This window comes from Lontra canadensis, unplaced genomic scaffold (assembly GCF_010015895.1).
Source record: "Lontra canadensis isolate GAN:19392208 unplaced genomic scaffold, GSC_riverotter_1.0 scaffold1, whole genome shotgun sequence".
Classification (NCBI taxonomy): Eukaryota; Metazoa; Chordata; class Mammalia; order Carnivora; family Mustelidae; genus Lontra; species Lontra canadensis.
Window position 1 is genome coordinate 120,847,690 of NW_022630995.1, and position 25,614 is coordinate 120,873,303.

Below are 25,614 nucleotides of genomic sequence, written 5' to 3' on the forward strand. Positions count from 1 at the left end.
ATGTGTCAATATAGCATCTTTAAAAATGATCTCTTTTAGCTGCTATGTCAGTGAAAGAAGTCCTTCAAAGTTTGGTTGATGATGGTATGGTCGACTGTGAGAGGATTGGAACGTCTAATTATTACTGGGCTTTTCCAAGTAAAGCTCTTCATGCGAGGAAACGCAAGTTGGAGATTCTGGAATCTCAGGTAAGCCACCACAGTTAAAAATTACAGATCTGCTTTTTAGAAAAAGATTTTGTTTCATTTAATCTTCTTTTCATTTAGTGGTTTCCATTAAATTTTTAACATGCATTATTTGAGTCAAAATCTAAGGATAATCAAGATCTCTTTCTCTTAAACAGCACAAGCTGCTTAGAATGTTTTAACTTTCATCCTTCCATATGCCATGATATTATTTTATACTATTTTAGTTTCTTTTAGGGTTACAAATTGGATGCGAAGCTACAGAGAGTTCCCAAATACAGTTGATTCTTTAAGAACATGGGTTTGAACTGTATGAGTCCACTTCCACATGGATTTTTTTTCGATACATGTAATATTGTAAATCTATCTTCTTTCTTATGATTGTCTTAACATTTTCTTTTTCCTAGCTTCCTTTATTGTAAGAATACAGTATATAATACACATAGCATACAGAATATGTGTTAAACAACTGTTTATGTTATTGGTAGGGCTTCTGGCCTACAGTGGTCTATTCGTAGTTAAGTTTGGGGGGAGTCAAAAGTTATATGTGGATTTTTGACTTCATGAGGGTCACTCCTCACCTCTGCATTGTTCTGTGGTCAACTGTTTAGTTCTCCACTAACCAAAAGTGGAGCATTCCTATGAAACCTTTTGTAAGTTAAAATGGCATAGAGAGAAAAAGCAATTACCAATAATCTATATGGAAAAAATTTGAGTGTCCATGACCCCAAAAGTAGCCTCTCTTAGGTTTTTGTGATACCTGTAAGATACCATCTTGCTAACAGATGCACAAAATAAATCAAGATAAAGCGCAGATGCTCATAGATACAGCTCAAAGCTGTGGAGGTTGACACTAAAATGCTGAGTATCATTCCCAGGGAAGGAACTTGGTGGGGCTACGCTCAGTGATCTGAGTACGTGCTACCTCTATACTGGTTTGCTACAAAATGAACACTGAGACATTATTTTTGCTTTTATCTTTTTTTTGTAAAAGCAAAAATACTCTTCAGATTTCTCTGAATTAGCAATATAGGTATGAATATAGGTCTTTCATAAAAGTAAAATGGCATAACATGAACTTTTGAAAAGTGATTTACATTTTGCATTTAGTGTGGTACATTTGTTACAGTTGATGAATCAACACTGATACCTTGTCATTAAATAAAGCCCATAGTTTACATTAGGATTCACATTCTGTATGTTATATGAATTTTGACAAATGCATAAACGTCATGTATCTGCACTTATAGGATCATACAGAGTAGTTTCACTGCCCTAAAAATCTCCCGTGCGCCAGTATTCATCCATCCTTCCCTCTCCCCTAATCCCTATCAACCACTGGCATTTTTTACTATTCTATAGTTTTGCCTTTTCTGGAATGTCCTATTGTTGGAATCATGCAGTCTGTAGCCTTTTCAGATTGGCTTCTTTCACTTAGTAATATACATTTAAGTTTCCTCCATGTCTTTTGGTGGCTTGGTAGCTCATTTCTTTTTATTGCTGAACAATATTCCATTGCATAGATGTGCTGCAGTTTGTTTATGAATAAACAAAACTTGTTTTGTTGCTTCCAAGCAACATGTATTTTGTATTCTTTTTTTTTTTTTTAAAGATTTTATTTATTTATTTGACAGATAGAGATCACAGGTAGGCAGAGAGGCAGGCAGAGAGAGGAAGGGAAGCAGGCTCCCCGCTGAGCAGAGAGCCCGACACGGGGCTCCATCCCAGGACCCTGGGATCATGACCTGAGCTGAAGGCAGAGGCTTCAACCCACTGAGCCACCCAGGTGCCCCTGTATTTTGTATTCTTGGTTGCTTCCAAGAACGTGTATTCTGTCTGCATTACGAGATTCCTCTACATTTGAATTTTATTTTTTTATTCTTTTATGCAACTGAAGGGGTGAATTATCATGTGGCATTTACAGTGTATGCAAAAACTGGAACTTTAGGGAAATGGGCTATGGACTTGTTTTGGGATGAGATAGGAAGATCTCTGATTCTCTAGAAGATAATAGGAATAGGAAAAGTTAATCAAGAATAGTAAAGGAGATTAATTTTTTTCTGTCTGGAAAGAATATGGGATTACATTTCTTCACAGGAAAATTCTGAAACACCACTTTTTTACAGTGCTGCTCCTGGGTTTAAGGTCAAAGTTTGTAGGCAGCCCTCCGTCAGTCTGTGTTTTTAATCATAAGCAACACAAACTAAGTCTGGCTGCGTTTAGCAGAAAAGGAATTTATTGGAAGATACAAGAAGGACTTACAGAATCACTGGGAAGGCTAGAAACCCAGTTCTAGAAGTAGGCAGGAACTGAGGGAAAGTGCACAGCCAGGCCACAGCCCGAGTTACACCATGAATCCTGTGTGGTGAGGATTCTGCTGCCCCAGAACCATGCCATGACCCCTGAACCTAGCTCTATTGATATTGCTGCCCTCAGATGATTCCACTGGTGCTCCTGACCCTGACTAAAGAAGCAGATGTTGCTGCTGCCCCTCCCCCCTCAAAAAGCCTCAAAAAATTAAAAAAAAAAAACTTCTGGCCTAGCTACTAGTCACAGTTTGGGGAAGTACGAGTGATTGACCAACTGGGTTACAGACCCATGCTCTAGTTGTCAGGGGAGCTGGGGAAATAAATAATTGGGGTTTCTAGTTTCTGTGATGGGCGCTAGCTCCCTCTTATTGGCCCCAGCAATTCCTGGAAATAGGAAGGGGTTTTGTATGCTGAGTAGCACTCTCTCTTCTACCAGGATAGATATTTGAAAATAAATCAAGGGAAAACGCTGGAAAAGAGCACAGGACTTGGAGTCAGAATAACAACAAAATTACTGAATACCTTCTGTCTTCTGTGTACCAGATACTATTCTAGGCACTTGGAATCCATTAGTGGACAAAGAATGGAAGCAGGGAAACAGGTAGATTAAGTTATTGGAATAAACCAGTTGTGAAGTAATGGTAGTTTGGAGCAAGGTGGTAACAGCCCACCTACCCCTGCTTAGCTGTAGGCAACTAGTAAGCTACTTCTTTCCTTCCTTTTTCTTTTTTTTAAAGATTTTATTTATTTTAGAGCACATGTGAGCAGAGGGAGGGGTAGAGGAGGAGGGAGAGAATATCAAGCAGCCTCGATGCTAAGTGGGGAGCCTGACTTGAGGCTCAGTCTCAGGGCCCTGAGATCATGACCTGAGTCAAAATCAAGAGCCAGACACTAAACTGACTGAGCCATCCATGTGCCCCCCAGTAAGCTACTTTCTGTGTCTTATAAATTTTGCTTGTTCTGGACATTGCAAATGAATGGAATCACATAATGTGTATCTTTCATTACTGGCTTATTTCATTTAGTGTAATGTGTTCAAGGTTTGCCATGTTGTAGTATGTATCAATACGTCATTCCTTTTTATGGCCAAATAGTATTCCATTGTATGAATATACCACATTTTATTTATCCATTCACCACTTGATGGCCACTTGTGTTGTTTCTACCTTTTGATTCTTATATGCAATGCTGCTGTAAACCTCACGCACAAGTTTTTGTGTGGACATAGGTTTTCATTTCTATTGGGAATTGCTGGGTCATTTGATAACATGATTAATTGTTTAAAGAACTTCCAGACTTCTAATTTGGCTGTACCATTTTACATTCTTACCAGCAGTGTGTAAAGCTTCCAGTTTCACCACATCCTCACTGAAACTTATCATTACCTGCCTTTTTGACTCGAGCCATCCTAGTGGTTGTGAAGTAGCATCTCGTTATGGTTTTGCTTTCCATTTCCCTGATGACTAATGATGTCATGCAGCTTTTCATGTGTTTACTGGCCATTTGCGATCTTCCTTGGAGAAGTGTCTATTCAGATCCTTTTGCCCTTTTTTTTAATCTTTTAAACATGATGCTGCATTTGTTTTCTCTGCTAGGAAACAACATGCATATTCATCACTCAGCAGCTTTTTTTTTTTTTTTTAAGTTAGTCATAATATCAGATGCTTTATACAGGGTAATTTACTTTTAGGCCTTATTGCATTTTCCTGCCTTCATGGTTTTTGTTCTTTTATCCTCTTAGAGAATTCCCTTGCCTTTCTTTTCTACCTAGCCAATTTCTAACCATCTCTCTTCTCAGAAACCATCTCAAGCTCCCATAGCTTACATTGTTTTGGGCCTTCTCTAAATCTATAATATTTTTGGTTTTACCATAATATAATGTATTGCTTTAGCACATACTGCTGGTTTTCTATGTAATGAACATTGCCCCTTTCTTCTTTGCTAACAAAACACTTTGTTGAGGCAGCAGAGTGTCTTGTGGAAAAACTGCTCATCTTCCCACACTCCCTTTCAACTAAGAGTGGCAATGGAAAACAGTTCTCATGAGTGAGATGTAAGTAGAAGACTAGCTTTGAGGTTTGTAGGAAAGTGTTTACTCTCGTCATAAAGGCACAGTCTTTTCCCCTTTTCATGATGTGGACATGAGATTATATTGTAACCCTACAATAACAAACATTAGGAGGAAGACCTGTTCCTTAAGAATGTTAGAGCATGAATAAAAAGGGCTTGGGTTTCTGGTGGCATTTTGAGATATGCACTAGCCTTGGACTGATTAACCTTTGTTTAATCCAGTTTTAGTCAAATATTCTGTTATTTTATCAGAAAGTATTCTAAGTGGATACAATTGCTTTGAAGACTTCTTTTCCGTAAAGGTAACTTGGATTTTTTATTAGTTGTTTATCACTTTGTAACAAATTGTGTATTCCAAACCTTTGGGGCTTAAAGAAACAAATATTGATATTTCACAGTTCTGTGGATCCAGGCATGGCTTAGTTAGGTACCTCTGGCTCAGAGTCTCACATCAGGTTGTAGTCAAACAGTTGGGCAGGGCTGCATTCTCATCAGAAGGCTCATCTGGGAAAGGATTTGCTTCCAAACTCAATCAGATGGTTATTGGATTTAGTCCCCTGAATGCTGTTGGACTGAGTTTAGACAGAGACCTCCCTCATTCCTTATATGAAGGGCTTCTTCATAGGGCAGCTCATGGTATAGCAGTTGCCTTCCCACAGAGCAAACAGGGGAGTCCAAGACAGAAGTTACTGGATTTGTTGACAAGTTAATCTTGGAAATGACATCTTTTTACATCTGCTACATTCTATTTTAATGAAACAGTCATTAAACACAGCCCACACATAAGCAGAGATTGCAGATGGGCATAAATACCAAGGAGCAGGAAACATTGGGGCCATTTAGAGGATACAGACCACAGATTTTAAATTTTGTTCAACCTTTCACGTGTATAAGTCTTACCTTCTTGATTAGTTTTTAACAGCTATATTGAGGAATAATTGACATACAAAAACTGCTCACATTTAAAGATTATAAATTGGTAGGTTTGGGCATATGTATATGTCCATGAAACCATTACCACAGTCAAGATAATGAGCATATCCTTCACCCCTAAAAATTTCTTCATTCCCTTTTTTAATCTTTCTCTCTTACCTTCCCTTCCCTGCTTTCTCTGCCCCTATCCCCAAGCGAGCACTGATTTGCTTTCTGTCACTATACATTGATTTATATGTCTTAGAATTTTATATAAATAGAATTATACAGTATATACTCTTTTTTCCTGGCTTCTTTTACTCAGCATAATTATCTCGATGTATCCATGTTGCTGTATTATTCATTCATTTTTATTGCTTAGTGATATGCCATTATATGGAGATATGACAGTCTGTTTACCTTTTGATAGACGTTTGGGTTTTTTGTTTTAGTTTTGAGCTATTAGAAGTAATGCTGCTATAAATATTTGTGTACAAGTCTTTGTAGGGACATATATTTTTATTTATGTTGGATTAATACCTGGAAGTGGAATGGCTGGATCATATGGTAGGTGTATATTTAACTGTTTTCTAAAATTCTATGGCATTTTACATTCCCACCAGTAATGTATGAGACTTCCAGTCCTCCCACATCCTTGTCAATACTTAGTATGAAACCCATTCTAATAAATATATAGTGATATCTCATTATGTCTTTTTTTCATTTCCCCAAAAACTAATAATGTTGAGCATCTTTGCACATCTTTATTTGTCATCCATATGTCTTCTTTTGATAAAGTGTTGATACAGATCTCTTATTTAAAATTTTTTTTTCTTTTTTCTTTTTTTTTTTTTTTTTTAAATAGAGCACATGTGTGAGTTGGGGGTGGGGGGTTGAGGAAGAGGGAAAATCTTAAGTAGGCTCCACACTGAGCGTGGAGCCCACTGCAGGACTCAGTCTCACAACCTTGAGATCATGACCTGAGCCAAAACCAAGAGTTGAATGCTTACCCAACTGAGCCACCCAGGTGCCCCTTTTTTTGGTCTTTTTTAAAACTTGGTTTGTTTTTATTTTTGAGTTTAGACAATTCTTTATATATTCCTATTGCAAATCCTTTATTAGATAATTGTTCTCTGAACTTTTTTCTACCAGTCTTTTGTTCTTTTCATTCTTCTTCCAGGTAATTATTTCTTTATTAGTAGGTAATTAATTCATTACCTTCTTCCAGGTAATTATTTGTGCCCGAAATTGGGCATAACAGGTGCTGATTAAATATTTCTTGGTTGATTTCTTAAGCCAGAGAAACTCTTTATCTTTCAGGGAATAAAAGGCTTAATGTATGTTTTTTATTTCGTTGCCTCTGGATTTTGCATGATATCTACTTAAAAGGGAAGGAGCTTGGCAAACCTTAGTAGAAGTAAGGAAGAGGTCTAGTTAGAATCTCTAGTTCAGTGAATCTGTTTTTAAAAAGTGAACTTTTTATCACTGCTCTGAATGTTTGAGGAATACGATGTTCTGATTAGTTACTATTAACATACTCCTCTCCCTACAGGTCTGAGAGTTGGCATCAGATGTATTTGTGATACACCTCTCTCTCCACTCCCCCATTTACAAGCTGGAGGTCAAAGACTAATCTCACACACATGCTCAGAAATCAGGTCAAGTCAGAAGAGAACACCTAGGCAGTAGTCCTATACCTTCTGTTCTAAGCACTCCAGAAGTAAATGAAAAACGTGATTTTGATAAATGATACAATCATTTGATAAATGATTTGATAAATGATAAATCATTTGTAAAAGGTTGATAACCCTTGACATTTGCTATAAATAGTTATTTAAAAAACAAACAAAACTCAGTGCCTTTTCACTGACCTAAACCCGCTTTATTCTTTCACTAAAATTTGAGATGGCATGTCAATATCAGACGGTGCCCCTCAGCCATGGTTCTGAAGATCACTTATTTTAAAGAAGCGATGTGGCTTAATGGAAACAGAAGTAGTTCAAAGTGAGACATGGATTGAAATCACAACCTCACTTCTTACTAGTTGTAGGATCTTCCAGAAAATTTCTTAGACTCTTTAAATCCTCAGTTTCCCAGTTTGTAAAATAGAGATTATATTTGAAAGGGTTGTGATATAGATTAAGTGATATGGTGCTCAGTATGTGGCAGCCAAAGATTCAGCTATATTTTATATTCTCCTATACCTAGGAGTATACACTCTAAGTTTATTCAGTCAGAACAAATATTTGAGGGTCTACCACATGCAAAACATTTTACCAAATACCCGAGGTAGCTTGTAGAAGTAGAAGTCAACATTCATACTTTATAAGAACTTGTAACCTGTGCTAAAGATAAGATATATGCCCATGAAAGAGTGAAATTAAGAGTGAAAAGTATAATAGAGTTGTGATTAAAAGTGCTGCAAGAGATGTTGGGATTTATATAGGATAGAAAGTACTCACTTAGTGTGGCAGTGAATCAGATTCCAAATTCAAGGTTGCGCTTGAAGGATTAGTTTATTTAGCATATTGCCAAAGTGAAAGGTTAGCTTCCTTTGAGTTTCTTGTTAATTACTTCCAGATTAGAGAGAGAGTGGAGGAACTCTAAATTTCCTTCTTTCATTTCTTTCTTGCTTGCTTGTTTCTGGCTTTGTTTTTCATCATTCTGTTCTGCTTTGTTCCTGCCAGTGATTATGTACAGGAATGTATTCATCTCTTGAGAATGGACATTCTCGTAGTAGATCCGAAAATTAAATCAAGAAACACATTCTTTTTTCTTCCTTGCCTTTAGGTTGTATGCATTGATCACTATTAAAGACAGTCTAAAAGCCTCATGGTTATAATTTATGTTTCTCTTTAATATTTTCTAAGGTGCCAAATAAGCCATCAATTATACAGTGCAGTGTGCTAAGTTCTTTGGGCAATATAAAAATATTCAAATTTGTGTCTCATGTTCTGTACTTGGTAAGGCAAGTAATAAACTTTTTATGAAAGTTAAGCATTACATTTCGAAATCCATGCTAAGATGGATTTCAGACACAGTGTGTTGATTTGGAAGACCCTAATAGATTATCTTATTGTAACTTAAAGATGCTGCGGTAGGCATTGAAACTGATGAGAAGGACATAATGATAAATTAGGTAGTTCCTGTCCCCAGAACCTCACAGTCTAGTGAGGAGACACACATGTCCACAAATCATTGCATGGTGGTGTGATATGTGTTATACTGAAGAAGATGTAGTACAAAAGGAGGTGAAGGTTAATTCTGCTGAGGATAGCCTTTGCCGTTAAGGAAGGAGACATTTAAATTGGTTCTGAAAAGAATTACAGGAGCTCATAAGGGTCTTGAGGGTGAAGGGCATAGTGGGTAACAGAGACCAGTATGTTAAGGCAGTGGCCTAAGAGAGTAGACTCCAGACCAAGATTCTTTAGATTCCAATCCAACTTCTTCCATTTACTAGGGATCTCTTTTGCCTCTTTTTTTCTCATATGTAAAATGTTCCTAATGTTTCCTACTTCACAGGGTAGCTGTGATAAACAAATGTGTTATATATAGCTGCTTACAGCAATGACTAATACATAGAAATGTGTTTTGTTTTGTTTTGTTTTGTTTTGTTTTTAATGTAAAACTCTATGCCCAATGTTGGGCTTGAACTCACCACCTGAGATCAAGAGTCACGTACTCTACAGACTCAGCCAGCCAGGTGCCACAATACATAGTAATGCTTTAGCTTTTATTATTTTATGCAAAGACCTGATGTGTACAGAACTAGATAATGTGTGACAGAATCTTTTTTCTTTTAAGATTTTTTTTTTTAAGTCATCTCTACACCCAACATGGGCTTGAACTTAAAACCCTGAGGTTAAAAGTCACATGCTCTAGTGACTGAGCTAGTCAGGCACCTCATGTATGAGGTGTTGTTCTGTACTGCTCCATTTTGTGTAAGGGATGAATGAACTATATAGCTGGTAGGCAGATAATAAACGACTCTTTCTCAGTTGAAGGATTTTGAGTAGAGACATGAGGTAATCAGAGCCTTATTTTATTTTAAATGTTTTATTTATTTATTAGAGCATGAGCTGAGGGGAGGGGTCGAGGGAGAGGGACAAGCACAGCCCTACTGAGTGGGGAGCCCTAACTCCAACTCCAAATCTGGGCAGGATCCCAGGACCCTGAGAACATGACCTGCACCGAAGGCAGCCACTTAACCCAGCTGAGCCACCCAGGTGCCCCTCAGAGCCTTATTTTAGAAAGATGCTTCTGCTGGCAGAACAGAGGGTAAGTTGGAATGTCCACTGTAAAATTGTTCAGCTAAGAGATGATGAAGTCCTGAAATAAGACACTGGCTCTAGGGTGGAGGAAAATAGGCTGGGGAGAAGTTTAGGAGTAGAATCCATAGTCATGAGTAGTGTACACTTTGAGTCTACAAAGCTCAGATTTTTAAAAAACAGCATTTTTAACCTAAAAGTGGATTTCCCTTTTGCTGCTTGTCTGTGTATGTGGATGGAGAACACATGCTGTCTCTCTATATTCTCTGAAAGGTTCAGGTAGCATAAATGATGACAGTGATAATGTTTTTGGGTAAAAATATATACAGGATCCTTACATAGCAAATATAAATGCTCAACTTACAAACTCACATGGGCAAGAATTAAACCTAAGTTCAAATTTGAGCCTATTCCACCTGGTAGTAAAAAACGAAGTCACCTGAAGGATTTCTCAATAAACTGAGGTAAATTCAGCCAGTTTGGATTCTTCCCTCCCCAGCGGCCCACTTTCTCTTTGGGGTGAACATCTGTATTCTGGCTTACATAGGAACGGTTTTGGAAGAAGTGTCTGGTCCTTAGCATTTACCCAGGCTGGCATCACCTAAAATACCAGTGTTCCTTCTTAGTTCTCTGCCTTGCAGCTGCATCTCCTACTCAAGTTAGTGTACTCTTTCTCTTCCTTGGGCATGGGCACCCTCTCTCCCAGCGAGGTCTTCCAGACCACTCTGGGTCTGTAAAAATAAGATGGAGCAATTTGAGGCCCACTGTGCTCCTGAAGACAATGGGCCAGAGTGCTGCTTTGCACCTCCTGTGCCCTAATAGTGTGGACAACAGCTGTAGGTAGGTCAGGGTTATCAGAAATCCTCACCAATGTCTAACTTTCATTTGCTTCCTGGACTTTCTTCTTCCTTTCCCACTTTTCGTTGATCATTTGGGACGAAAGAGCAGGACTGGTCCTGGTTGGTCTTAGAGTTTTCTGATTTACATCTAGACTTTGAATTCTGCAAAAACAAAAAGAAAGAAAATCTCATGGTTCCCCTTTGCTATTATTGAAGTCTGTTCATGCTCTATTAGAGCATTTATCACACTTGTCATATTTATACCTCTCTCTCTCATATTAAGGTTGTGGCTCAAACGAAGAGACTTTTTTATCTTCAACTTCTCTCCCCCAAACCTAACATGAAGCCTGATAGAACGTAGGCATTTAACAATTTGAACAAATAAAGGAACACATCATACAACTGATCAGCTTCTAAACTCCATTCTTACTAGCTTTAAAGTTTCCTAGGAGGTTTGATAAAGATTACTTTTGTCTGCAAGTAATTGAGTATCTGACTAATGGTGGCTGAAATGGAAGTTTATTTTTCTCACACACAGTCCAGAGGTAGGTGTGTCTTAGTCTTGATCAGTGACGCAGTGGTATCAGAGTCGGCATCTTTGTGATCCCCTTGGCCTTTCCATCATGATCATGACATGGCTGCCACAGTTCCTCTTGTCATAGCTGAAGAATGGTATGGAAGAGGGGAAAGGGAAGTTGCTGGAATGGCTGTCTCTCTTAGCAGGAAAACAAAAGCTTTTCCAAAAGCTCTCTAATAGGCTTTTACCTAATTTTTATAGGTCGAAGTATTGTCATACTGCCACTTCTAGCTCTGCAGGAAACTGGGAATGGAACTGGGTACCGGAGGAAGGAGGTTGGAGGTAGATTAGATGAGTCAGTGAGCCAAAAGGGTTGGCCTCAGGCATAGTAACATAAACAGGACATTATTTTATGGGAGTATAAAGTTCTATAACTGTAGCGTAATTGATCAGATAATAAAGTGTTTATTGATAATGTAGTCCATTCTCTATGAATACCTGAGTTATACAGAAAACATTCCGCTTTATCTTTGATTTTTCCCCCCTTGGGGTGCACTAGTGATGCTGGGCTAAACTGTTAAAATCAACAAATAATATTTGTGTTTTCATTCTTCCTTGAAATATGGTAATACTTGACCATTTTCTTGTATAATCTTTTTTTTTTGCTAGTTTTGCTGTACAAATACATTTTTATTGGTATATGTTTATACTTCTACAAATATTGTCTGCCCAAGGGTTTTCTACTTTTTTAAATGCCAGAGGGTCTTACTTATTGAATAATTTTGATTACTGCTGCATTGAAAAGTGGTTCTTCTTTTTTTTTTTTTTTTTTAAGTTTTATTTACTTATTTGAGAGAGTGAGAGAGAGAAAGCCACAAGCAGGGGAGGGGCAGAGGCAGAGGGAGAGGGAGAAGCAGTCTCCTAGCAGTCCCCTGGCTGAGCAGGGAGCCCGATGTGGGACTGGATCCCAGGACCCTGGGATCACGACCTGAGCCGAAGGCAGACACTTAACCAGCTGAGCCACCCAGGCAACCCTGAAAGGTTCTTCTTGACCAAAGATACCATTTTATTTTAATATGTTATTTCAAAAGATTAATCTTAGCTAAGTATATGCTATATAGCTCAAAATATAGTTTGTTTTTGAAGATACCTCATTTGAAATTGTTCTGGACATTGTTTTGTTTTTTGTTTTTTTTGTTTTTTTGGGTTTTTTTTAAGATTTTTTTTATTTCACTGAGAGAGAAAGAGAGCACAAACAGGGAGAACAGCAGAGGAGAGGGAGAAGTGGTCTCCCTGCAGAGCAGGGAGCCAGATGCGGGGCTCTATCCCAGGACCCTGGGATGACTCAAGCCAAAGGCAGACACTCAACTGAGACACCCAGGCACCCCTGTTCTGGACATTGTTTATTAGTATTTAAAATGTTGACAGATTTAACATATGATACCCACAGGGACAGGATTCTCTTTGGAAAGCATAGATTTTGATATCTAGGTGACCTCATTTCAGCTAGCAATATTGCCATTTACTACCTAGTCAAAATTACCTACTGTCTCTGGATTTCCATTTCTTAATCCGTAAAATGGCAATATTAAAATCTCCAGTGAGATCATGTGTATACTATGTCCCTTACAGGACCTGGCTTGCTGGAGGCCCTCATTGATACCTAGTGTAACAGTTTAGTGACTCTTCTGGTAGCAGAAAGCACAGGGAGACTGTATGGCTCATTGTATTTATAATTTGTTGCTCTTGTCATTATTTTTACAACATGAAGGAAGAAAAAAGAAAGTGACAAAAGAAAGTAATAAATAAAATTGCTTGGAATGACATTACTTGCTGCGTTAGTATTATCAACTTATGTTCAGTTTGTTAAAATGTTAGTTTTGTAGAATTCAGTGCAGCTTTCTATCAGTAAAATTTATATTTATCTCTCTCTTGTAAAGTCTTCTACTCCTTTGTTAATGAGGAAAGAAGAGTAATGCCTGTTTTTCCTGTAGTAAGCCAGAAAATCGTCACCTAGTGGCATAATCACCTTATAAGCATCAATAATTATGCCTAACTAATGTTCCAAAATGGACTTCTTTTAGGAAGTAAAATCCTGAGAAGTAATATATCAAAATCAAGCTGGTTTTTCTCAGTGGAAGTTCTGTCTTTATTGTATTAATCATTTTCTGTTCATAAGATGTTCAATAGGGAATAAAGTCCAGCTGGAGAAATTGTAATAATTCCATTCTTTTTTTTTTTTTTAAGATTTTATTTATTTATTTATTTGACAGAGATCACAAGTAGGCAGAGAGGCAGGCAGAACGAGACGGAGAAGCAGGCTCCCTGCTGAGCAGAGAGCCCGATGCAGGGCTCGATCCCAGGACCCTGGGATCATGACCTGAGCCAAAGGCAGAGGCTTTAACCCACTGAGCCACCCAGGCGCCGGTAATAATTCCGTTCTTGATTTATCATTTTTAGTATTTCTTTCAGATAAGAAGGGACTTTGATTTTTGTGGAATTTGGTTTCTTTAAGGTCACATTATATCAACAAGGTAAATAGTTGGCAACTATTTCTCCTCTTTAGTAAGCTAAATTACAAAGCTACTTAACATTTGTAGTTCATAAGTAAAATTCAGTCTTTCAGGAGTTTAAGATTTTATTTATTTATTTGAAAGAGAGGGAATGAGAGAGCATGAGATGGGAGAGGATCAGAGGGAAAAGCAAATTCCCCACCTAGCTGGGGGCCTGATGTTGGACTTAATCATGGGACTCCAGGATCATGACCTGAGCCAAAAGCAGTTGCTTGACTAACTGAGTCACCCAGGCGCCCCTTTCAGGAGCTTTGATAATTGCATTCTACTTGATGGAGAAGATTGAGAGCATCAGGTCTTACTTCCCCAACTTTCACACATGGAGATGTTCGTTTATTGTTCATGTATCACATCCCTTCTTTCTTCACCAAGGCCATCTGTGCTCAAGCATAGCTATGGTGAGTCTGTATGCTTTCTGTTGTCTTCCTCCTTACCAGCTTTCTCTTCCTGGGCTGAACTTTTTCAATATCTGGATATGATATATCCTCAAAGACAGTGCTGAAAAAGCTTCACCACACCTTCCAGAAGACTCACTTTCTGTCTCTCCCCATGATTCATCTGTTCATTCATCCAAGAAGTATTTATTGAGCTTCAGCTCTGCGCCAGGCACTGTTTTGGGCTCTTGGGACATGTGTCGGTGAGTAAAACAGATAAAGATTCCTCCCTTTGTGGAGTTCATTTTCTAGTAGAGGGAGACAGATATCAAACAATAAACATAGTTACCATAATTACATGCAGACTGTGTATTATATGAATAGGTGATGGGTATATGAAAAAAAAAGAGTAGTGCTAGAGTTGGGGGGCAGGGTGCAGATTTAAAAATCAAGTGGTCATAGTAGACCTCACTGAGAAAGCACATTTGGAAGGAGAGGGAGTTAACCTGTGATATCTTGGGGAGGAACATCCAGAGAGAGAGACCTATCTAGACAATGAAAACAGCAGGTGCAAAGGCCTTATGAACACATTAAATTTACAAAACATGAAAGAGGCCAGTGTGACTAGAGTAGAATGACTGAAATGGACTGATGGGACCTTAGGGAGTTAAAGGGGGACAATGGCCAGACAGTGGAAAGCCATCCACCCGATTGGAAAGCCTTTACCATAAGAAGTGGGGAGCCATTCAGTCCTTCAAAAAGTGTTGGTGCGCTTTCTCAGTCCTGTAACACCATGCTAACCATGTCCTTGCAAATTCATATTTTGATTCAGAAGGAAACTAGACCATAAATGAATTGCATGTTAACATGTTCAGCCAAAGAGAAATGATCAGGTACTATTCCACAGTAGCCGAGAGGGAGCAAACTCTTAATTCATTATACTGCTGCCTCAGTTTTTTCTCCTGGATTTCACTGCTTCTGGTGCCAGTACTTAATGCTTTCAGTGCCTTTCTGCTGGTTTGCTCTCTCTTCATAATTTCTTCCTTCTACCAGTTCTGACAAGGTTGACTGCCTTGTAGAGCTCCTTACTCCTGATAATTAAAAGTTTTCTGGCCATTCCATGGTGGTCCCCCCCCTTGTCAGCAGTTTTGCTCTCCATGGTATCCAGAAGCTGAGGAATCTCCTTCTGACGTGTGGTCACAGGGCCCACAGCAACCTAATGCCATGTCACGGTGTCTGTGTCCTTCACCTCACTTCATCTCATCACTCAGATGTTTTCTCATCTCACTTCATAACAAAAAGAAGAGCGAGTATTGGTGCCATAAGACATTTTGAGAGGGGTAGCAAGCACATTCACGTAACTTTTATTATAACATATTGTAATTGTTTTATGGTTGCTGTTGTTGTTAATCTCTTCTTGTGCCTAATGTATTAATTAAGCTTTATCACAGGTATCTATGTATAGGGAAAAACAGTATATGTAGGGCTCAGTACCACCTGAAGTTTCAGGCATCCACTAGGGGTCTAGGACTGTATCTCCTGCAGATAAGCGGGGGGTACTACTCTATTATCATTTATTCCTGTTTTCTTCTCTTCTCTCTCATGTCCTTCAAGATTGATTCTAAAGAATGTTTTCTCCTCCACACTTATTCCCTTAGACTACAGTCTTAATCTGTATAACCAATATCTGAGTAAAATCTGTAGCTCTAAAAGAAATTTCATATTCTTTACAGACTTCAATTTTTAACTGAGCATGTCTAAGAATATAGAAAATGGAGATCATCCTGGCGTCTGTCACTTCCATAATTCTGGTGCCTTCACATTGGAAGTTTAATTTTGGTTCTATTTACCTTTTATGTAAACCATTACCAATTATTGTCAGTTACCTTTAGTTAGTTTAGTGTTTCTTGTACTTGCCCTGTTTTCATTCCTGTAATAATCTTAGTCTGGTATTTTCCAAATTATTATCAAGGCCCTGTTTTAGATTCATGACTATTATTTCATTCCTATTCCATTTTGTTTTTCATTTTTTCAACCAGAGATCTAAGTGACACCAGTAAGAGCTCTACAAAATTGATGTGAAATAACTAGTGCTAACATATTTAGCTGATATAAATCTAAGCTTTAAAATAGTACTTCAGTCTCCCTAATTGTAAGGAAGAGTTTGCATATTCTTTTTACCCGAGTCTCATTTTTAAAGAACTATCATTTAAGACTACCATTCATGGGACTTTGGCCTAGGTGGCTTCTGTCTTAGGATACAGGTTTTCTGTGAAGATTTTTGAAATAGGGAAAAATAACTCAAATTCAAGCAACTTCCTTGACAAACTAGGGATCCCTAGGCTGGCCCACAGCATTCTGTCCTCAGTCCCTCTCCCTTCTTGCTCTGAGCATTCTTGGGAAATCTTATCTATTCCTGTGACTTCCATTGCCACCTGCATACCTCTTATTTCCCAGTTTTTATCTCCTGCCTATACCTCTGCTTTGAGCTCCACACTTGTGTGTTCAGCTATTGACTAGACCTCTCTCCTTGAATGGCTGACAGGCAAATCACAGTCATATGTTCACAGCTCAGTTCATTACCCAAACCTGCTTCTGTATCTCCTAGACCCTGGATCTACTGTCCTCTTCGTTGCCCAAACGTGGTAGTTATCCAGCTCATGCTAAAACCTCAGTTGATTCTACACAGTGATATCTCTCAAATGTCTCTGTCTCCAGCCCCACTGCCACTGTTTGGGCTTAGATTTTCATTATCTCTGGCCCAGAATTTTGAATTATTTTCTTCACCAGTCTCCCTGTCTCCAGTCTTCACTTTCTCCTATCTGCTATAGTTGTTATCTTTAACGTCCTTTAGACTTTTCTCACTCTTGAATAATAAAGTCCAGATTCCTCAGACTGGCTTAAGGCTCTCTGTAATCTAGCTCCCGCCACTAGCCAGCCTAATAGCCTGCTATTACCCCTTTGCTAGACCTACAGACCAGTTATACTGAATTGTTTATAGCTTCCTAAGTGCTACTCATTTTATATCTTTGTGTTTTTACATGCTGTGCCTGGCTGGCTTTTTTTTACTAGTGCAACTAACAGACTCCAACCTGCACAGCAATCAGAGACTTATATCCATTAGGACCCACCTTAAGAATCTTTTCTGAGTTTTATCCCTTCCTCCTCAATAGTTTAGAACTTCTTTGTGCTTTGACCATCTTATATATATTCCTTTTATAGAGTGAAGTCTTTATGTTCCTTATTTCCACAGCAGATGTTCTTTGAGGGCAGAGATATCTTAATCATGCTTTCTCCCTAGCATTTAATGCAATTATTGAGACAGGAAGAGACATAATAAATGTTGAATGAAAGCGTAAATCAATACAGCTCTGTTCAGTTTCAGTCCCTAATACTGTGTTCTTGGTCTAGGAGCCTTCCTTCTTGGCCTATAGGTTTTCTTTGTCTTTCAGTCTACAACATATAGCAGTAAAGATGATTTCCACTACGTAGTCATGATTATAGTAATCTCATCATGGGGAAGATTTAGCCTCAGAAATATCATGTATATGAATGATTAAGCATGAATTTTAAACTCCACACTTTCTTTTTACCACTTTTTACCATACTTTCTTTTACCACTTTACCCGAGTTATGATTCGCGGGACACTAGCTCATCATTACCCAAAGTAATTCTGTGGAATGGATATATAATAGGTGTTAGTTAAAAGGAAAGTTCTATAATGAAAACTATTGGGGGATCCTGGGTTAATAAAGATAAACTAGTTTATTTGAGTTCTCAGATCCTATAATATGCTGGCGTATGCATTGTGAATCTTACTTGACCCATTTTTTTTTTTTTTTAGATTATTTAGTTATTTGAAAGAGAGAGCATGAGCATGAGAGAGGCCAAGAAAGAGGGACAAGCCGACTCCCCACAAAGCAGGGAGCCTGACATGGGGCTCAGTTCCAGGACCCTCAGATCATGATATGAGCCAAAGTCATGCTTAACTGACTGAGCCACCCAGGTGCCCCTTAATTGACCCATTGTCATGAGGGATTAATGTTCCATTGGGAAATGCTGCCCAACATTATGGGTTTTTTCATAAACATGAATCAGGATATTTTCAGCCACAAATAACAGAAAAGTAGATCCAAAGTGGGTTAAATAGTAGGGGTTCTTATATAAGAAGTTTGGAGATGGGCTGTCAGGATTGGTCACTCTAACCGTGGATTGATGACTAGCTTCTCTGCCATTTTTTGGCTTTCCCCTTTTGGATCCAGGTAGCTACTGCAGCTACTGTGTCTTCTGTGACAGGGTTCAAAGCTGAAAGAAAGAAAGATGGATTTGCTTCTTGTACCTCTCTTTTTTTTTCCGGGAAAAAAATCCCAGAATGCCCCCTTTCCCAACTAGGCTTTTCTTTATGTTCCTCTGTCAGCTTTGAGTCACATGCTCACGCTGGAAGGGTAAGCCATCATAATTCATCATCTGGGATTGGGAGGGGACACATCCTCTGGGATTGGGAGGGGACACATTTCTCTCTGAGCATATTAGTACCCCAATCTGAACAAAGCTGGAGTTCTGTTTACAGAGAAAGCCTGTAAAGAAGCAATTAACAGGGGCACCTGGGCGGCTCAGTTAGTTAAGCATCTGCCTTTGGCTCAGGTCATGATCCCAGAGTCCTGGGTTCCAGTCCCACATTGGGCTCCCTGCTCAGAGGGAAGCCGGCTTGTCCCTCTCACACTCCCATAGCTTGTGTTCCCTCTCTCACTGTCTCTTTGTATCAAATAAATAAGTAAAATCTTAAAAAAAAAAAAAAAGAGGCAACTAACAGGGTCTGCAAAATTATATCTATATGCACTTAGAAGTCATGTCTTTTACATTGAATGTTCTTATTCTCATCTCAGATAATCAAGAATAAATATATGTTTGATAAGTTTGAGTGACTAAAAAATTCGGAGTGGATGGAGTATATAAACTAAGTATTTTTGTTGGTAAAGAATTTAATAATTACAATGGGTAATATTACAGCTTCAAACTTGCATGACTTTTTCCGCAGAATTCAGAGATTTTTGATAAAACTCATGATTTCTCTTTTATATTTATTTATGTTTTCTTTAGTAGTAGGTAGCTTTGGACTAGGCTTTTTAAACTTTTCTTCAGGAATTATTTTCCTTTGTTATTGGAGCTAGTTGCTGGATGTTTGAAAAGCCTGACTCTAGAGCTATAGAATTCTCTGTACTCTTCTGTGCTTCATGTGAGTTACAGGTTTGTGACCTCCATTCTTCATTCATAACTATCTTCTCCACAAATCAGCCAACCTGGAAGAGATTGACTCCACAAAAAAACTTGAGCCTACAATTTTGATATCCTGCCACCAGGTGGTGGTAGTGTCAAGATAGAAGAATATATATGTATTAATTTCTTGGGAGAGCCCTAAAATTTCAATTAGTTTGACTTGCTTTACCCATAAAAACATCAATGTTTTACACATTTTAATGTTTCAGTATTTATAATGTCTGTGGCTGCTTTATCTATTTAGATAAAGTTTCACCAGAATGGCCCTGTTAGTTGGGTGTTTTTTGTTTAAGTATGTTTCTTACTTGACCAAAGGTGTGGTTCAAACTTCCAGGCCTATATTTCATCAGATTCAAATATAGGGCTTTGGTCACGCTCCCTAGTATTTGTATTTATTGTAAGTGTTGGTTTAGATTAGATGCAAAACAACCTCAATTTTAAATTTTGTTAATTATTACCTTTTTTTTAAAGATTTTATTTATTTATTAGAAAGAGAGTGAGCAAGTGCAAAAGCAGGGGATGGAGGTGGTCAGTGGGAGAGAATCTCAAGCAGACTCCACACTGAGCACATAACCTGACATGGAGCTCCATCCAAGGACCCTGAGATCATGATCTCAGCTGAAACCAATAATTCAACACTCAACCAACTGAGCTACCCAAGCACCCCTAATTATTATATTTTTAAAACTTATATCTATCTCACCTTTCAATAATTTCTAACACTTAAACTTGCTGTGAATCTTAGTTTGGTTGACTATTCTTGACTCTTTAGTTTACCATCCAAATGTGTTGGGTTGTTCCCTTTACTCTGCTAAAGCTATTTTGGCTATGGAAGAAAGTTTTAGGTTACCTTTTTAATCCCTTGAAATCTAAGTTCTTGTGAATCTTTCTACCATAAGAGGCAGAAGTAGAAAAAGAAGAATGGACTTTATTTTCTTAAAAAGATGAAAGCCTTTTATGAGCAGGTCCTCTAATCACTTTCTCAACACTGTTGTCTCTTTATGACTTGTTCTTTGGCTTTATAAATTTAATGTGGAGTTTATTATAACATGACTGGGGCACCTGGGTGGCTCAGTCTGTTAAGCATCTGCCTTCAGCTCAGGTCATGATCCCAGGGTCCTGGGATAAGCCCCACATCAGGCTCTCTGCTTGGTAGGAATCCTGCTTCTCCCTCTCCCACTCCCCCTGCTTGTGTTCCCTCTCTCACTGTCTCTCTCTCTGTCAAATAAATAAATAAAATCTTTTTTAAAAAAAGTAAATCTTTAACATGACTTAAATAGAAATTTGAAGTTTTACATTTAACGTCTGTATTTAAATTAAATAGTACTTTGAGCTTAAACTCTTTAACTGATGCTTCTTAGCAAGTAATTTGTTGTATTTTAGATTGGTAGCTTCTAATGAAACTAAATTACTTAAAGAAACTGAGTAAGTTATTGGGTCAAAAACATTCTAAATAACATTTCAGCAATATTTTTATTAACAATTTTAATAGTGGACAATCTTAATTCTTATAAGTATTCAGAAATGGTGAGAGTAAAATTTGGGCATATTATTTCACAGTGCTCTTGAAAGACTGTACCAAAATAGCCAATTCCTTATGTAAAAATAATTTTGCTCATTTTACCATCTATGTATTGTTTGATTCTGTCAATTATTACATGAAAGTATGGAATTGGCCAGCAATCCTGGAGTGTGTTGGGTATAAGTGTCTCCATGGGCAACATGTGAGCCATAGTCAAAAGTGAGCGAGCAAGAGGCACTGGAGCTGCGTTCAATTCCATCCACAGAGCACTAGAACCTAGCATAAAGTCTGTGTGGAACGAACTTCTGAAAAAGCAGACTGGAAGGGAATGAGGGTCAAGCTAGAGAAGGGAGACGGTGAGCCAGTGGACTGTTGTGTAGCCCTCAGAGGAATGTACCTTCTGCATTGTGGGGATTATGATTAGGAGGACACAAAAGGGAAGCCTACAAAGAACCCAGGAGTGTAGCTTTGCAAGAGTTTAGCTTAAACATCTGTCAAGCCCAGAGAGCACTGAGACATCTTAGCAACAGTACCTAGTCTACGCTATTTTCTATCCCTTTACCTTTTTTCTTTCCCCTTCTCCAGGCAGTGGACTGGAGGGAGAACAGAAACTCTAGTCCAGGAAAGAGAGGAGGACATTGTCCTTCTTCTAGCAAAAGACCCACTGGCAGCCAGCTGTGGCTGAAAAGGGAAATCTTACCTTTAAATCAATATTGAAAGTATTATTTTGTTAGTGTAATTTCCGATTCAAGGCTTTGCTTCACAACTTAAAATCACTGTAGATAGTAAGAGTCATCAGGGAAGTCATGGACTCCTACCTCCTCATCCAGTGGCAGAGAAGTATTTCCCACATTGAACTGTTTTTAAAATGGCATTTGGGGGCAGAGTTAAGTTGCTTTTATGACTTTACCCCATGAGTACAGTGCAAAATATGTATAGAGGTTTTTTTAATACAAAAATATTAATACAAATCTCATCTTTATTATTTTTTTAAAGATTTATTCATTTGACAGAGAGAGAGAGAGACAGTGAGAAAGGGAACACAAGCAGTGAGAGTGGGAGAGGAAGAAGCAGGATTCCCACCAAGCAGAGAGCCTGATGTGGGGCTCGAACACAGGACCCTGGGATCATGACCCAAGCCGAAGGCGGACACTTAACAACAGAGCCACCCAGGCACCCCCAAATCTCTATACCTAATTCTAAGTCTCTCCTTTATCAAAAAAGAAAGAAAGAAAGAAAAAAAGAAAGAAACAAACAAACAAACATGTCATTCCAAATAATTTTAGGCTTGCCCTTCCAAGTGGATTTTGGGTTTCCTTCTCAAGCAGATGAGTTTCTTAATAGAGGTTTCCTATCTAGGAGATATTCTTGCTCACCCCACTGACAGACGTACTAATTTGCATTTATTTTCACTATTCACTGGGGTCCTCTTACAAGGAAGAGAGGATGTTGGTAGACAGTAACCTCTGCTGCATACCGCTTATCTCTGAGTTTATCATATTAGAACCCAGTTCTCATGTCTGAAGAGTCTAATCCTCTGTAATTTTGTATCTAACTTGATTCACTTCGTCAGTTGGATTTTTCATGTTTTTGGCTTTCAAAATATCTGAGGGACTTTTAATTGGATTCTGACTATAGTTACAACTTCTAAGTCTGTTTTCACTACACTATATAAGGCTTCTGTTGGACTTGTTTTTATCTTCCACATCTTTTAACTACTTTTTAATTTTTTATCACTTCCTAGAAATCAAAAATAGTTCATTTTCAGATAGTTCAGCTTCAAGTAGTTCATTTCCAAATCTTCTTGCTTTTTCCTTCTTGTAATTTCTTTAGTTTTCCATTTCTCCTCTTATTACTTAGTCTTATTGAACATACATACTCCTAATACTCCTAATTGAAAGAATGCTTATTTCCTGTTTGTTGTGCACTGCTATGACTCATAGTTCATTTCTTCACATTGTAATTTTGATTGTCGTGATCTCATCTTCAGCAGGTATATTATGTGTGAGAGTTTGAGTTCCTTGGGTTCTCAAGTATGCGCTTACCAAGTGGCTTCATTTTCCCTTTATGTTGCTTTCTTTTCTTTCTTTTTTTTAAGATTTTATTTATTTATTTGACACAGAGATTACAAGTAGGCAGAGAAGCAGGCAGAGAAAGAGGAGGAAGCAGGCTCCCTGCTGAGCAGAGAGCCTGATGCGGGGCTTGATCCCAGGACTCTGGGATCATGACCTGAGCCGAAGGCAGAGGCTTTAACCGAACCACCCAGGTGCCCCTGTGTTGCTTTCTTAATGGGATCTGCACTGTTAGTTCCTAAGTCCATTATTTAAAATTTCTGGTATACTTTTCTCATTTCCAGGTTCTTTAGTGTGCTGCACAGGTTGGATTGCTGGAAATGTGATCTCCCTGTTAAGTGGAGTACTGATTTGCTAGCTTCAGAGTGTCGTTTTTTTTTTCTTAATGAGCAACTATCTTATTGCATAAGGAAAAAATTCAAAAATACTCAACAGTCAGTACTCACTACATGCCTTGAGTTATTCATTACTATATTAATTTAGTGAAAAGATTCAAGCTCATATTATTCAAACTATATATAGTGGGCACTTTATAAAAGCTTATTGAATGAAGAACTTCCTGGCATATGTCACTTCATTCCACCCACTCTTATTCTTTGAGACTTAGTTCTATAACCCAATATAGAGGAATAAGAATGTTTTAAATCTGATATCTTCCAGAATAATTCACAGCATTCATTGCTAACCAGCAGTAAATGAAATAGACTATTATTAAAGCTTTATCTGTTGTAATAGTTAAGATATTTACCGTGGTAATGGCAGAACACTTAAATTTACTTGGCATGAATGATAAAGGTGGAATTGACTTAATGACTCATTTAAATTAAATTTTTTCAAAAGTAGAACATACTTTAGGCATCGTTTAATCAAGATTGTGACTCTGTTTCTCTGCATTTATATTAGCTTTGCCTTTTTTGTGATACGTCCTAAAGTTGGCTTTCTAGACTGTTGTGAAATGGCTGCCGATAGTGATCTGGGCTGTTTACTTCCTTGTAGCCTTGGAGTTTACAATCCAGACGGCAGGAGAGAGTTTTTTCCCATAACCACTAAAAAAAGACTGACTTTATTCAGATTCAGTAACACTTGAGATCAACTACTGTGACAAAGAACACTCCATACAGTGATAGGCTTAGGCAAGGGGTCATTGGCTTCCCTCAGTAGCACCCAAAACAATATTAAAATCTAAAAAGGAATGGTCAAGACATACATGAAGAAAACTACAAAGCTCTACTGAAGGACGTGAAAGAGCTTTTTTAAAAATGGAGCAATAAATTCACAAATGAGAAAACTGTAAAAATGTCAGTTTATGTCTATATAGCTAATGTGGTCATCAAAATCCCATTAGATTATTATGGATGATACTCAAGTTCATGTGGTAGAGAAATTGTAGGAAGGAACAAGAAAGTATTAAAGAACAATGAGGTGAGGGATGCCTGGTTGGCTCAGTCAGTTAAGTGTCTGCCTTCAGCTCAGGTCATGATCCTATGGTCCTGGGATAGAGCCCGTCGGGCTTTTGGCTTAGCAGAAAGTCTGCTTCTCCCTCTGCCTCTGCCCTTCCCTCTGCTTGTGCTCTCTCTCTCTTTCTCTGACAAGTAAATAAATAAATAAACTTTAAAAAAAAATAAAAACAATGAGGTGGGATTCTCCCTACTAGATATCAAAACAAATATATTGCCATAGTAATTAAAACTTGCTACTTTTGTAAGAATAGACAAACATAAGTATAGCAGTAAAAAGAAACCTTAAACAGGGTTATGCATGCTTGTTTACTTTATAACAAAGATCCTATACATCTTTATCAATTCAGTAGAGAAAGGACAGACTAGTAAATGAGTTATAGGGATAATTGGATATCCATCAAAATGAATTGAATTTAGAGCCCTGGCTCACATCATTTCCAAAATAAACCAGAGGCCTTTTACAAAGTGAAAGATCAAAAGAATACAAATAATAGAAGGAAACTATTTGTACAGTATTAGATTGAGAGGCTTTTCTGTGTAAGACACAGTATCTGGAAGCCAAAAGATAGATGAGTTGCCAAAAAAAATTAAAACTTGTACATTGAAAGACATTAAAAGTCAAACATATATAACCAAGTGATTACCATCTATCACACAGTTTCTAAAAATATTTAAGTAAAGGATAAACTGGGGTGCCTGGGTGGCTCAATCAGTTAAGCATCTGCCTTTGGCTTACGTCATGATCCCGGGGTCCTGGGTTTGAGCCCCGTATCTGTCTCCCTGCCCAGCAGGAAGCCTGCTTCTCCCTCTCCCACTCCCCTTGCTTATGCTCTCTCTCTTACCCTCTATCAAATAAATAAAATCTTTCCCCAAAAAAAGGGTAAACAATGCAATAAAATAATGGTTAAAGGGTATTAAGTCATTGAAAAAATATATATGATCAGTAGATAGATGAAAAGATGCTAAATCTTGATAATCAAAGACATGCTATTAAAACAGTAATGGAATATCATTTTCAGGCATCAGATTATCAGATTTAAACTACCAGTAACCACTTTGGGGAAAACTGCAGGGAGTAAGTTTGTATTATACTACCAGTGAAGGGCAAAATGACTAAATTCAAAGTTAAACACTTACTTCACATATGTTATGTAAGAAAAAATTATAGATAACAAATGTTGAAGAAACTGAAGCCTTGTGCACTGCTGGTGGGAATGTAAAATGGTGAAGCTATT

At 38.0% G+C, this 25,614-nt stretch overlaps 1 protein-coding gene across 2 annotated transcripts in view; it reads left to right on the top strand.

Moving 5' to 3' along the window:
* MND1 (meiotic nuclear divisions 1) overlaps positions 1 to 25,614 on the top strand; it is a 69,553-nt gene that overhangs the window by 16,344 nt on the left and 27,595 nt on the right. For both annotated transcript variants that reach the window (XM_032862539.1, XM_032862532.1), the window contains exon 4: positions 40 to 188. In XM_032862539.1, the coding sequence (XP_032718430.1) occupies positions 40 to 188 (149 nt within the window). The remainder of the gene's footprint in view (positions 1 to 39; positions 189 to 25,614) is intronic.